General features: G+C 38.3%; 1 protein-coding gene across 2 annotated transcripts; it reads left to right on the top strand.

The window, feature by feature from the left end:
- Positions 1-227: 227 nt before the first annotated feature.
- On the top strand, positions 228-5,216 carry hgh1 (HGH1 homolog (S. cerevisiae)). 2 transcript variants are annotated; one of them, XM_051671662.1, is made up of 7 exons: positions 228-281; positions 879-1,475; positions 2,738-2,838; positions 2,979-3,077; positions 3,312-3,403; positions 3,558-3,680; positions 4,554-5,216. In XM_051671662.1, the coding sequence occupies exons 2-7, from the start codon at positions 934-936 to the stop codon at positions 4,743-4,745; spliced, it is 1,149 nt and encodes a 382-aa protein (XP_051527622.1). In that variant the 5' UTR covers positions 228-281; positions 879-933; the 3' UTR covers positions 4,746-5,216. The 2 variants fall into 2 exon arrangements, with proteins under 2 accessions (XP_051527622.1, XP_051527623.1); XM_051671663.1 differs by lacking the exon at positions 228-281 and adding an exon at positions 385-446.
- The last annotated feature ends 10,679 nt before the right edge of the window (positions 5,217-15,895 follow it).

Here is a 15,895-nt window from a genome sequence, read left to right as displayed (position 1 = left end):
GTTTAAATATTATACATTCTCGTTTAAATAATGTTTGATGTAACTTACTCGAACACCATGCATAGTATAGACTTTCTACCACACAGCCTAGCGGCGTCACCTCAAAGCGCAAGAGGGGCGGAGCCTGTAGTTCGACAGCCAATCACGAGTCAAAGCGTATAAAGAGGGCGGACACGTTTGCGTCATGTGTAATTTCATTGGATCAAAAATATGTCAGTTTCCCACACCCGGAACCACGACAACCATGATGTAACACGTGTGTTCTGTATAACGCGAATTTTGTAAGTATATTCTAGATATAAACAAATGAAATGATTACATCAAATTGATTTTATGTCCCTTATTTTTGTATTTGTTGCAGTATATAGGGTTAGACCGACGTTGATAGGTCAAAGCTTTGTGCTTGGAATATTCAGCAGCAAATAAAAACATTGTTGAATTAAAAGGTTAGACACATTTGGATACTGCGATTTGTGGATGTTTTATATTTTCTTGATAATCTGTTGTTTTGACAGCATGCCAAATATTGATGATGATTTTGCAATCATAATTCTGTACCATATTAGGACTATAGTGATGTTACCATTGTACACTGCTGGTAATAGCATACTATATTTATTATATTCCATGATACTGAATGATGACCATATCAATTACTTTTATATGATACTTTAAAGAATACCATGGTATTCTAATGGTACATCTACAAAAACAAGGTACTGCCATGATAACATGTCCCCAAAAATCATGATATTGTAATAAACCATATCCAAAAACGTGATATGGCAGTGGTATATATGCAAAACGTGGTAGTACCATGGTACTTTTTTGTTAATGAATTTTCAGGAATTCATTTGTGTTTCTTTTTCATTTTTCAGATTAAATAAAATAAAAATAGATTTTGACTCTAGACAGACTGACCCAGAGGTCAAGATGCTTAGTGACAGTGAAGCCAAGGAGCTGCTGTCATTTCTCACACTCCAGATGAGACCTGATGTCAAAGGTCAAGCCACGGAATACATCCTGGGTCTTACGGGAAACCGGGACGGGTGCCGGTACCTGCAATCCAAGCCAGACTTCCTAAAAGCCTTGGTGACTCTTACCAGTGACCCCTCTATCGCTGTGGTCAAGGACTGTTACCATGCTCTTATTAACCTATCAGCAGATGAGACCCTTCACCAGCCTTTGGTAAAGGAGACTGATTTACTGCCCACCATGTTCCGGAACCTACTGGACACAGAGTATGTGCTCGCAGATCGGATCTGTACCATCCTCAGTAACCTAACCCGACATGAGAGGACCTGCAGAGATGTGTTCAGGGTTCTACAGGAACAGAATATCGGACTGGCGAAAGTGGTTGAGATCTTCTGCACTGAAGGTTTCAATAAAAAAGCATCACTTCATTATCTGGGACCCCTGCTGTCCAATCTGACACAGCTGCCCGAGACAAGACACTTTATTCTGGATAAGGAGAGGTGAGCTGCTTTGGAAATAATATGTGGTGACAAGACCATTACAAAAAAGTAACAGATGGTAATACCATGGTATTGAATGATAACCAGATTGATATACCATGGTATTTACATTGTACTCCAAGGTACTTTGAAGAATACTATAGTATAATGGTACTTGAAATGGTACTAGTAAAATAATAAAAGTTAAAAAACTATAGTACTGTATTACAGTGGTACTTATCCAAAAACATGGTATTTACTGTGGTACTGTGTCAGAAATATGGTGTTACTTTGGTAAATGTCCCAAAAATTATGGTATTATCAAATTATGTGTCCAAAAACTTTATAACCATAGTACATGTAATGTGGTACTACCATGGTACCAGGTAAAAAATGTGGTATTAGTGTGGTAAATTATAAAAACATGGTATTATCAAGCTAAATGTCCAAATATATGGTATTACCATGGTACCAGGTTATAGTTATATGGTATTACTGGGGCACATGCCCAGAAACATTGTATTACCATGGTAAATGTAAAAACAACATGGTATTACCAAGGTAAATGTCCAAAAACATGGTATTACAATGGTACCAGGTTAAAAACTGTGGTACATGTCCAAAAAACATGGTATTACCATGGTACCAGGTTATAGTTATATGGTATTACTGGGGCACATGCCCAGAAACATTGTATTACCATGGTAAATGTAAAAAAAAAACATGGTATTACCTAGGTAAATATCCAAAAACATGGTATTACAATGGTACCAGGTTAAAAACTGTGGTACATGTCCAAAAAACATGGCATTAGCATGGTACAGGTCCCAGAAAAATGGTATTACCAAGGTATGGGTCCAAAACACATTACCATTGTACATGTCAAAAACATGGTATTACCATGATACCAGGTTGTAATTCTATGGTATTACCATGGTACAATAAAAAAAAACATGGCATTACCATGGTACCAGGGTAAGAAAGTTTGGTATTATTGTGGTACTTGTTGCAAAAACATGGGATTACTATGGTACATGTAAAAAAAAAAAAATGTATTATCAAGCTACATGTAAAACAAACGTGGTATTACCATAGTACCAGTTTAAAAACTGTGGTATTTCAATGGTACATCCTAAAAACATGGTATTACCATGTTAAGAAAGTATGGTATTATTGTGGTACATGTTGCAAAAACATGGTATTACTTAAATGTTTCCTGCTTAAATTTGCAGATATTTTAGTTTTAGTTGTTTAGAAACGCAGTTCTCATTTGTGTTGTACAGGTGTGTGATTCAGAGACTTTTACCATACACACAGTATGAAGAATCAACTACTAGGCGAGGAGGGGTCGTGGGAACTCTCAGAAATTGTTGTTTTGACTACGGTAAGAGTTAAAAACATTAGAGTCATTTACCTGAAAAACTACATCTCTGTGAATCGGGAAGTCGGGAAGCAGATTTCAAGCTGTGTATTTACATCATGTAATGTATTTAAGCCTTATTAAATTAGCCTTTTTCCATACAGCCCATCATGAGTGGTTGCTCAGTGATGCAGTGGATATTTTACCGTTTCTTTTATTACCATTGGCTGGACCAGAAGAGCTCTCAGAAGAAGAAAATGAAGGTAAAGCTCTTTATTTTAATCAGTTTTTTGTTTTGAGTGGAGAAAAGTGCCAACCACTGGAAAACTAATAACTGGACTGGTGAAGCAAAAGTTTCTGTTGAGTACTTTTTCTCATCTTTGTCCAGTAGAGGCTGCTGTTTATTCATTTAAATGGGAGGCAAGTCACATTTTTATTGTACTGTATTTCTTACAGTATATAGCATAATGAATAATTATTTTTCTATGTATTGATAGGTTTGCCAGTAGATTTGCAGTATCTACCAGAAGACAAAAAGAGGGAAGAGGATCCTGATATCCGCAAGATGCTTTTAGAAACCCTGCTGCTCGTAAGAACATCTCAAATCTTTACGAAATTCTGCCAATATTTGGACAGATATGGACTGGATATCTGTCTGTGTTGAAATGTTGATTTATAGTCAGTGTAATTTACCTTCTATATTTGTTCAGCTCTTTATATTAACAACCTTGTCGCGTTTTTAGCTTACAGCTACTAAAGTGGGCAGACAGATTATGAAGAACAAGAATGTTTATCCAATCATGAGAGAATTCCACAAATGGGAACAGGATCCACAGGCGATTTCTGCCTGTGAGAAACTAGTCCAGGTAAAGTGTCACCTCATCAACATAAAGAAATATTAATTCAACATAAGATCTATTCATGTAATTACTTAGTGCACCTTTAACTGAGCTTAAATTATATTTAACCCAGAATATGGAAGAGGTTTGGAAAATTTCAAGCATTCGCTCATTGTCTGTCGAATCGAATGTTTCAAGTGACTACTTTTTGGAGACCTCTTGTTCCAGTCCAATCAAAGCAAATCTCGCTTCTCAAAGACAATCAGGTTTCCATCCAATGATATTATTGCATCTCGGTTACATCAGGCAAGATTTTTCAGTTGCGCTTTGGAAGACCCCAGACAGTATATGAGCTCCAGCCTTCCGAAATTACTCCGGGAGTTTGGCCGAATAAACCAGGAGACACTAATTTGGTGGAAAAAGCCTGTTCCTTGCACTGTGGCAGGCATATATTTGGGTACAGACTGATGGAAAAGATGTCACAGGGTCTCCTATTAAAGCAAGATATTCTCCATAACGTCTGGGAGATCCCTTTTGAACTCGAGGCCAAAAGCAATGGTTCAGCAATTTGCCTCAACCCAACCATTTTAATTAGCATCAATAAAACAGCTAATATGCCCAGCACAGAACGAGGCTAATATTTACCCGGGATTAATGGTAGTTTTTCGTAATACAGCAGTTTTTATCTAACAGGAGTTTTACAGCTATCATGTTACGGCAACGTTTTTCCATGTTGTTGGGTTTCTGAAACTTGAGATTCCATATGTCTGGAATCTCATTAGCTACTGTACTGCGTCAGTTCTGCTTTTCACTTAAAATTGTTATATTCCAGAAAGGGCATGAAATGTGACTGACTGAATGTATTAAGGTTCATTAGGGTTTCGTGTGTCTTTGATGAAGGTTTTAATTGGTGACGAGCCAGAAGCAGGAATGGAGAATCTGTTGGAGGTGGAGATTCCTCAAGACGTGGTAGAAAAACTGAAGGAACTGGACGCCAAAGAGCAGGAACAAATAGAAAAGGACACACAGGAACTGTTAAAGCAGGAATCTGTGAAGAGTCAAAATGAAGCTCCGGAGGGCCTGGAGAGATAATCCTGGATGATGACAACAAACCCAATAAACAGAACTTCACATCAAACTATAAATAAGGAATAGTTCACTCAAAAATGTAAATATTCTCAATATGTTGTTCCAAACCTGTATGAGTTTCTTTCTTTGTGACACACAAAAGGAGATTTGTTAGCAGAATGTTAGTATGGAAACAAGATGCAATGAAAAGTATGGACTAGAAAGTCATACGATAGCAAAGTAAGGAACAGACTGAAATTTAAGTCGTTATATCCGCGCTGGATCTTACCCATTCACTACAGCTCTCTACAGCTCTCAATTCAAATATGACACTGGTTGGACATTAATAACATCAAACGTTATTGGTTCTCACGTGTGTCATAAACGAATATCATGATGTCAAAGTTATGCGCCGTATTTGATTCGAGGGAGTTGGGTTTAGGTGGTTGGGGAAGATTATCAGTGAATAAATAATTTTGGTCTGTTTGTCGTTAAGGGTGTTTTTTTTGTACTAATGTATACAAACTAAGTGTTTGAGTGTAACAAAAGTTGTTTTCTCAGTCTCTCTCCCTTTCTCAAATATGGATTGCATTCAAGGTTTATGTATAAAAACAACTCGGACTGGAAACACCAAAGGAAGTAACAGCCTGTGAAGAAAATTGACAATAAAACTGACCTTGGTGGTGAACCTGATGAGAATGCAAATAAGTCAGGAAGAAATGGTACATTTTAAACAAATGGAAAATATAAGAAGGTGGTACCATTTACATTTTATGTTTCATGTAAGTGTAGACATTATACAGTCACACCTGAACACCTACATCTTCATGTGATTATCTAATTAGCCAATCGTGTGGCAGCAGTGCAGTGCGTAAAATCATGAAGATATGGGTCAGGAGCTTCAGTTAATGTTCACATCAACCATCAGAATGGGGAACATTTTTTATCTCAGTGATTTGGACCGTGGCATGATTGTTGGTGCCAGATGGGCTGGTTTGAGTATTTCTGTAACTGCTGATCTCCTGGGATTTTCACTCAGTCTCAGTCTCTAGAATTTACTCAGAATGGTGCCAAAAACAAAAAACATCCAGTGAGCGGCAGTTCTGTGAATGGAAATGACTTGTTGATGAGAGAGGTCAACAGAGAATGGCCAGACTGGTTCGAAATGACAAAGTCTATGGTAACTCAGATAACCGCTCTGTACAATTGTGGTGAGAAGAATATAATCTCAGAATGCTGTTCTGAGATGCGGGTTGGCGCTGTTTTGGCGGCACGAGGGGGACCTGCACAATATTAGGCAGGTGGTTTTAATGTTGTGGCTGATCGGTGTATTCCAGATATATTAACGGAACCCGAACATTATGAAAATCATATAATTCCAGCATTTTTTTTTTTTTTTTTATGATCCGGTTCTGAAAAATAAGTATCAAAGTAATTCAGAATATTTCCAAAAACACTGTTATTACCATGGTACATGTCCAAAACTCCATGGTGGTACCATGTACAAAAACATTTTACTTATTGTTAAACACTGAATGCATGTCTAGTCTGCAGAAGGATGCAGTGGAGTTTAGATCTGGTAATTGAGATTTGCATCATCTTTAAAGAGCGAAATTGTCTGTTCCCATCACATGTTGCATTCAGAATCCAGTTAAGTGAGTTTCAGGGAAGATCTATTCCCATAGCTGCTGTGTCTTACAATATGTTGTCCTTTCCAGCCAAGAGTAATTAGCAGGCTGCCGTCCTGAAGTTGATAGATGGGAATGGTTTCTCTGGTTTCACATTTAGACTAAAAACTGTCTGGCTCTTTAACAATACCCAAGAGGAGGTGATACGTGTATAGTGAAGTTACAATGCTTAAAGCTGTTTCTCCTATTCTACATTAGTTTATGGCTTTAACTATTTTTAAAGAGGAAATGCAACTTTTAAGAGCTATTGTATGAAAGGACTTATTTAGACATACACAATATTAGGGAAAAGACCTTGTGAAAAAGTAGGATTAAAGAAATATTTTGTACAATGTGGCTTCAAAAGATCTTTTTAATCCTTTTTGGAACTTGCCAGTATAAATCACCATACATTTTCATTTCATTGTCCGAAGAGCAAACCAAAGTTTAATACTTGGGGTTGGATTACTTGGGGGGCTATATTAATTCTTCAGACAGGCAGGTGTTGAGCAATTGTGGAGTTTTAAAGTAGAGATGCAGGCTTGATGAGGTCCTCTGGTGAGCGCTGTGAAGATTTGCTGTCAGTGGGCGAGATGTTGAACAGGTGGTAAGAGAATTAACCAGGAAGCACAGAGAAACCAGATGGATGTACGCCACTGAAAACAGTCTCCTGTGATTCGTACAGCAGGGCAGCGTAAACCAGGAAGAATAACAAATTACTTAAAATCAATCAAAATCAAGCTAACGCTTAAATAAATGTCCACTGGTGTAATCGTCACTACGCTGTGGTCTGCAATCGAAATTCTGACCTCATGAGATGACTGATTTGCTTTGATATTACGCTGTCTGTTTCCCTCCACGGAAGAGGTCGAGTTTACATCTTCAAACCACGGAAATGAGAAAGAGAAGGGCAATTCGAGGTCAAACCATGTTTCAGACTGAGTAAATTAGAGTCTAAAAGCTCTGTCTGAATCTGGCTGTTGTCATAGTCAATGAATAGAGTGATTGAAAGCCGCCAGAAAAGGACTTCATCCCTTGGGAAGTGACCCACATGGGTTACATATAATGCATTTATTTCAAGATGCTTGGAGAGATAAGTGTATATACACAATATGCTGAGATAATCGCAAACTTTGCAGGTGTTAGTGTAAAGATTAAAAGATCAGGGCCAGCAACTCAAGTCCAGGTAAGCTCCTAAATTCGGTGCCCCAGTTGTGGCAAACTGAGGGTTTCCTCCAATATCCTTGTGGCTTTAAAGGGGTATTTTGATCAAAAATAAAAGTTCTGACATCATTTACATTCACTCTCATGTTGTTCCAAACTCCTATGACTTTCCTTCTTCTTTGGAAAACAAAAGGAGATATAAGCAGAATAACAGACTCTGTAACCATTAACTTTCATTGTGTGGGGAAAAAAACACAGTGAAAGTCAATGGTGACTGAGGGAACATTCTGCCTAACATTTTTTGTGTTTCACGGAAGTCAGTCAGTCATACGGGTTTGGAACAACATGATGGTGAGTAAATGATGAAATTTTTTTTATTTTATCCCAAATTGGAATGCCCAATTCTCACTATTTAGTAGGTCCTCGTGGTGGCGCGGTTACTCACTTCAATCCGGGTGGCGGAGGACAAGTCCCAGTTGCCTCCGCTTCTGAGACCGTCAATCCGCGCATCTTATCACGTGGCTCGTTGTGCATGACACCACAGAGACTCGCAGCATGTGGAGGCTCATGCTACTCTCCGCAATCCACGCACAACTTACCACGCCCCATTGAAAGCGAGAACCACTAATCACGACCACGAGGAGGTTACTCCATGTGACTCTATCCTCCCTAGCAACTGGGCCAATTTGGTTGCTTAGGAGACCTGGCTCGAGTCACTCAGCACACCCTGGATTCGAACTTGTGACTCCAGGGGTGGTAGTCAGCATCAATACTCGCTGAGCTACCCAGACCCCGCATTATGAAATATTTGTTAAATGTTTTGGCAAACTATCCCTTAAGTAAGGCACTTTGGATAAAAGCATCTGCTAAATCAGTAGTTCCCAAATTGTTTTGCTTCAGCACCGAGATTCTACATTGGACAACAACTGGCAACCCAACAAAGTACCAAAATTGTTTCGTCATCATTTAAAAGTAAACTCCCTAAAATCAAATATTGACATTTTGATCCGCACTGGCCGAAAAATATGCAAAATTAATAACATAACATAAAGGCTGAATAAGAAAATTGACAATTTTCTAAGTGTATAATAAAGAGCAGAAGTATTATGTATATGTGAACCTGTATTTAATGTAGACTGGGTCCAATTTGTTTTAGGGCTGTCAATGGATAACATTTTTTAATCTAATTAATTACATGATGTGCCGATTAATTAATCGGATTAATCACAATTAATCACATATTTGCTGAGAAAGCCCCTCAAATAACAATAATTCAATATAGTTACATTTAAATAATTACAAATAATATATATATTATTATATTATAAAAAAATAATATTCAGATAATTAAAATGCATGACATTATTGTGGCAGAGGAGTTAAGCATTGATAAGACAATACAAAAAGTGGCTTTAGAATCCAAATGTATTGTTTGTTTGCATATTATTGAACGTAAGCCAACCATTGGCCTTCAGTTCACAGCAATCCATTTTGTAATTGAATTTGTCAGTCGGTCCAAGATTTATTATGAGGGCTTGTCTAAGGACCCGTCAATGTACACCTGCGCGTCATAAACATAACATTTTTAGGTCTCTGTGTCAGGTTAAACGTAGTTTAATACTTAAAACATGCCTTGAGATACCAAGTTCGGATTTGCGCTCCAACAAGCTGTGTTTTGAACGCAAGAACACGTTTTCATGTTGTGCTATCTGTTGAAAGGTTGGTTTGTTCTGTATAAGCTGCACGTTGCCTATACAGATGGAGTTTCGCTTACTGCCCCCTGAAGAAAACAGGTGGTACTTCAAGCTTGAATTGCTCAGGAATCTAACTTATTAAGTCCGTGGAGATGATTAATTGCGTTATTTTTTATATAATGAATCACACTGAAGTAGCGTGTTAAAGAGACAGCCCTAATTTCTTTACGTTTCATAGTCTTTATGGTTTGTTCATGTCACACAAACCTGTCCATGTTGAAATCTGCCTTATTTGGCTAACTTCCACCAAGTGATAGATACATTTACACCAAAATAATAGAGCGTTTGATTGAACGTCAACAAAAAAGATATCCCCTCTCTTTTTTAAAAGTTCATGAGCCTATTTATTTTTCTATGCGCAATTATATGGTTAGCTGCATTGTATTATTTGCATTTAGCATTGTTTTCCTGTATCCCTGCTGTCCTTTACCCTATCAGAACAGACCTGCAACCTGAGATCTGCATTTTTGTGGGTTGCAACCCACCAGTTTGAAGTTCATTTTAGAACCACTCTGCTACATGACAAAGAAACTAACCTAAGAGAGCATAAACCAAAGGGTTTTTTAAAGCTTAAGTGTACAATTTCTGCACTTCCAGCACCATTGAATGGAATTGCAAAATTAAATATTGTTTTCAAACAGCTTTCTGAATACATGTGCTGTTGATCGACCAGAGTCCCGCCCCCAACTCACGCATCTGTACCTAACAATTATTTTGAAACCTATATGCAGTTGTAGTCAATGGAAACAATATTCCTGTCTTTTAGGACAGCTATGTGAAACTGGTTCACCTGAGCCTTTAGAAGCAGATTTTGTTATTGGGAAGAAAAAAAAAAAAAAAAATGGATTTCTAAATTCACAGCCTGTTTCATATGTGGTGAATGGTGATATATTTGTAATTTCGTTTTCACCTTCTCATGAGCTTTAACCTATATGTGACACGTTTCATATCATAAACCCTGATGTCTATAAATCAGGGTAACACCAGTGTTTGGACCGGGAAATAAGCTCCCGGATCCCCCTAGGCTAAAACACCGTGCCAAATGGCTCCGCTTCATGGTTACCTCTGGCAACTACAACAGGCACTCTAGTTCATTGACTTGGATACTCCCCTATTTTTTTATTCCACTTTACAGTTCAACTTTATGGCCTAATTGGGTTCTTTCTTAGTGACCACAGTGAAAATATCTCTGTGTTTAAACAGCTGTAAACCACAATTGAGCATCTCGAGAGCGCAGTGAACACTTTCAGGGGGAAAAAAAAGGTGTATCCACAATTTCCCCGTCCTCATTCATCTCATCACAAACTGGCCAGTTTGTAAATCAGTAAATTTGATCTTGAAATGTTTAATGCTGTGGTATAAACCACACTCTTTCTTGGACGTTCAAGGCCTCCTTTTGTTTGGCCTTTTTCACCTTCATATTTCCGTCATTGGCAGAAAAATTATATTTTCACTTTCAACCTTGCGTTTGGCAGTCCAAAAGCAATACTTTCTTTTTTTTTCCATCTCTTAAAAGAACGTTATGGGTTCATTTCAAGTTAAACTCTATCGACAGGATTTGTGGCATAATGTCGATAGCCACTAAAACAATGAAATAATAACAATTATGGTTACAGTAAGCCACTTGCAATTAAATTACAAGAGGCTAGACAAACATTAAAATCAACCTGTTCTCATATTTTTGCAAAAGGATATTTACGTGGCTCGTTCTACGTATCGTGGCAGTTTCCTGGTAAAACGAACACTAGAGGCGCTACAACAACAACAACTTTAATGTCCATACACAAACAAACACGAGTAAAACAGCAGATTATCCGTAATTAAACACTTACTTTTCACCCTGTTCCTCACACTATGGTCTCTTATGACATCTTAACGTTTACTATAGCGCATGACTGGTAAAGCTCTTAAATGTAACTTTTGCATTACATAACTATGTTAAAAAGCTCGTTCGAACATTAAAAAATTGCACGGTAGCTAAACTGACAGAGTGTTGCACTTGCGAATGCAATGCAAAGAGTCCTGCGAAACACATGAGTCAACACGTGAGCCGAAAATGTCATAGAAACACCACAAAATGACATGGATGCTTTAGCAATTCACATGAGCTATTTATGAGGTTTAGGTTTAAGGTTTAGGTTAGGGGAGTTGGATTTGTTGATTTTAGCTCGATAGAACATTAATCTTAAAAACCTCATCTGTTTAGGAGAATATTTAACTCGCTTTTAGCGCCACACAGTGGACATTTCACCTCAAAACTGCTGCGATATACGTCATGAACGGCATAGTATTTTGCAAAAATGTAGCCACAGTCTTCAATTTACATGAGAACAGGCTGATTAAAATACACAAAGTTAAACGTGTTTCAAAAGTATAGCGACAAGACAAACATTATGTTGTGTGTTGGCATGACACTAGAGTGATAATATCGGCAAGTCTTGAGAAGTAATATCCCATTTTCTGTCACGAGAAATTACGCCTGTAACACTTGATTTAGAAAACTTAACAGCTCAAATAATAATTTTTTTTGCTCTGTTTTAACAAATATACAAGTATCACATTTCTGCTTTTAACCCTCCAGAACACTGCCTCCATAGACTTCCAAGTATGTTTCGGTAATTATTTTTGTTGGAAATTGACGTTATGCCACAAATGCTGTTAACAAAACAGAACTCATATTTAATCCATAAGATTTCTTTAGGGTTACCACGAAACTTCTCAGAAATGATAAACCTTTCTAAATATGTGAATTTAATTGAATTTTAACTCTAACAGCAAACACCATATATTTGACAGAAGACAGTTTTCATCCCATCACATAGACTGTCTCCTGTTTGGTATTACTTTAGGTTGACATTTGCCATTAACATGAGACCAAAAAATAAAAATCGAAACCACATGTGCATTAGTATACATCACAGTTTAGTGCTTTGTCAGTGTGAATGTTTCTGCCCATTCTTTCCATGAATCACATTTTGAATACCTTCAATGTCGCGCTACTTGGGCTGCCCTGCCCGAAGGGTCACAGAGCACAATTGGCCGATGAAGATGGATTAAGGGTTGTCAACAGCACTGGGAGCATCAGCATGGGGGCAAACATAAGAGAAATTCTAATTATTGAGCCCAGTAGTGCTGTTGCCGCTCTTTGACACGTTGAGTGGTGCTGTGGACTCTGTGGCTTGCGTTCTTCCGCTGTTAAACGGTATCTGATCCTTCAGCAGGAGCGAGAGGCCGCTGTTGACCCGGTATCCCTTTCAGTGCAGCCTAGAACAGTCTGTGCAAAACAAAATCTAATGCAGTCAGTCAAAAGTTGGACCAGACAAGGTCATCTTAGCATGTCTGAGGTACAGAAACAAAATCTGGAACATTGTGTCTGGCTCCGGCGAACTTCCCAAGGTGAACTTCTCTTTTTTATTTTTGCAGAGAGTAAGCTTAAGGTACAGCGCTTAACCCAAACATTTGTACTAAAAGGGTCAATTACATTGGCAAAAACATAAGTTCCAAAACCTAGTGAGCTGCCTTGCTTTCAGCTGCCTACATAAGAAGCAAAAGGCCATATTCACACCAATCAGTTTTCATTTAAAAACACATTGATTTCACTATGTCTACACCTTTCATTTACACTAGTATTTCTGTAACCGCTGATCTCCTGAGATTTTCATGCACAACAGTCTCTAGAATTTACTCAGAATGGTGCCAAAAACAAAAAAACATCCAGTGAGCGGCAGTTCTGTGGACAGAAATGCCTTGTTGATGAGAGAGGTCAACAGAGAATGGCCAGACTGGTTCGAGCTGACAGAAAGGCAACGGTAACTCAGATAACCACTCTGTACAATTGTAGTGAGAAGAATATCATCTCAGAATGCTATTCTAAGATGCGGGTTGGCGTGGTTTTGGCAGCACAAGGGGGTGCTAGGTATATTAGGCAGGTGTTTTTTTTTTTTGTGTTTGGAATGCCCAATTCCCACTACTTAGTGGGTCCTCGTGGTGGTGCGGTTACCTCAATCCGGGTGGCGGAGGACAAGTCTCAGTTGCCTCCACTTCTGAGACCGTCAATCCGCGCATCTTATCACGTGGCTCGTTGTGCATGACACCACGGAGACTCCTAGTATGTGGAGGCTCATGCTACTTTCCTCGACCCACACACAACTTACCACGCGCCCCATTGAGAGATAGAACCACTAATCATGACCACGAGGAGGTTACCCCATGTGACTCTACCCTCCCTAGCAACCGGGCCAATTTGGTTGCTTAGGAGACCTGGCTGGAGTCACTCAGCACACCCTGGATACGAACTCGTGACTCCAGGGGTGGTAGTCAGCATCAATACTCACTGAGCTACCCAGGCCCCCCCAGGCAGGTGGTTTTAATGTTGTGGCTTATCTGTGTATATTAGGGTGATATTACCACATGAATAGCATCTCAGTATGCACAACACGTCGAACTTTAAGCCGGATGGACTACATCAGCAGAAGACCACGTCGGGCACTTTATTAGGACCATAGTGTTCCTAATAAAGTGCTCAGTGAATGTAGAACGGGGCAGCCGATTACTGTTGGCACGACAAGGTGTTACGCAGAATAGACAGCATAATTGATTATAATGTTAGCGACTAGCTGTCTCATTGCACCGTGCTGCTCGCGTCTGGTGTAGACAGGGTGTAAGGCAACATCCTAACTGACATGGAACCTCATAAGTGATGATTTGGAACCCTACATAGGCAGCAACTCCATGCGTCATTTTGATAGTGCACTTCACGCGAAACACACAGAACACTTGACTCAACTGATTTCAAATGAGTTTGGCATTAGCATGTTGCTAAGCCAACAATGTGATACTAATACTCATGAAAACACATGGCACTCACACATATTGGGTAAAATAGTCTTTTTTTTATTGAATATTTCAGCTTCAATACAAGTTAAGCTAAATCGACCGCATTTATCGCATTATGTTGATTACCACAGAAAATATTTTCAACTTGTCACTAGTTAATTTAAAAATCCCGGTTACAGTCAGGTACATACAACAGAAGTGAATGGGGTCAGTCCATAAACATTAAAGTACACACTGTTTCAAAAGTATAGCCCCAAGACTTAATATGTGTGTTAACGTGATTTTAGTGTGTGCAAAATGCTTAGGGGATTATAGCGTTGCGTCATCATGGCAACAAAGTTGTATTATTGGATTTAACTTTACACCGAAAAGGTTATTAACCCATTTTATCACATTAAAATAATGCAAAAACGTATAATGTTAACCTTTTGTGGCTATACTTTGAAACAATGTGTATTTTAATGCATATTGACTGACATAATTCATTTCCATTGTAAGTGGCATAATTATGGGATAATTGGGAGAAAAGGGGATACAAATAAAATAAAATAAATTAATTAATTCAAATAAAAAACATTATCCCACAAATGCGGACGATTGAGCTTAACTTGTATTGAACCCATAATATTCCTTTATTTTTACTAACTTTATTTAATATACATATTTTCGTGTTTATATGGATTATATTATATTAATTCATTTATCATCTTGCATTCTATGTGAAGGACACATGGGATACTGCTTTTGAATTGGACCAAAACAAGGTATCAATGACTCGTTAAAACAGCCTTTGCATCTGGATGCCTTGAAATGCTGCCTTTGAAGGGAGCTCGTTAACTTTTAGAACAGAGCCATACTGTATACTTGTAATATAAGTGGATCTGAACAATAACCTTTTTTATTAGTTCCTTCTTAAGCCAATTATATGGGTGTATCTCACGAAACATGTCAAGAGCCTGTCCGGGCCATATTTCACCCCAAAGTCAAAAGTAAGATATAAGCAATATTATTTTGCATAGAGAAAACAAATGAAAGCCTATTTTTAGGACCATAAAGATTTTTTGCATTTTGACATTTTCATTTCACAGGAGATACACTGAAGCGAATCTGCGAGTATGGATGTTTCATTGTCTTCTTTTTCAACGAACAGTTGATGTGCACTGTGACTTAGCAGTGAGGTGGCGAACTCTGACAGATTTAGATTCACATTTCTATCCAAAAGCACTCAAAGGGAACGAGCTGAGGCTCGAAAACAAGCATCTGCCTCCCATTTAGCACACTGCCTTGAACTGGACCACCTTAAGTGTGATACTTTCTCTTTAAGAGCTCCCTGGAGGCCACGACTCATTTCAGCAAAGCCTCATGGCTCTCTTAAGGTGAACAGATTGATTGCATTCAATTGTGTTGAATTGTATTTGGTTTAGGCATACATCAGGTGTTAGATTTCAACAAAGGTTTACGACTGCAGTAAATTGGGAGCGAGATTGTTTCACGACAAGGGCTCACCGGGTTCACATTGCAGTTGAATGTGGACAAGATATGATGTGACACAAATCTGTTTTTTGAATGACACTATGAACAGCAAAAATCACTTTGAATCTGACATTTTCACTGTAATATGGAAATAAAGCAAAGTGACTTCAGTGTGAACAGTCAGGTTGGAATTCATGCTATTTTTGCATCAACATTTGTCATCTATGTTTGCTTGATACATCGTGTGTCATGAATCATAATTTTGAAAAAAAAAAATGAT

Source organism: Myxocyprinus asiaticus, chromosome 34 (genome assembly GCF_019703515.2).
Source record: "Myxocyprinus asiaticus isolate MX2 ecotype Aquarium Trade chromosome 34, UBuf_Myxa_2, whole genome shotgun sequence".
Classification (NCBI taxonomy): domain Eukaryota; kingdom Metazoa; phylum Chordata; class Actinopteri; order Cypriniformes; family Catostomidae; genus Myxocyprinus; species Myxocyprinus asiaticus.
Note: the sequence above shows the minus strand (reverse complement) of the source record. Positions and strands in the feature narration are given on the sequence as shown.

Coding starts and splice junctions, on each gene's coding strand:
- hgh1 (XM_051671662.1), top strand. CDS start 934: ATGCTTAGTGACAGTGAAGCCAAGGAGCTGCTGTCATTTCTCACACTC. Junction 3,078..3,311: donor CTCAGAAGAAGAAAATGAAG/GTAAAGCTCTTT, acceptor ATGTATTGATAG/GTTTGCCAGTAGATTTGCAG. Junction 3,404..3,557: donor TTTTAGAAACCCTGCTGCTC/GTAAGAACATCT, acceptor TCGCGTTTTTAG/CTTACAGCTACTAAAGTGGG.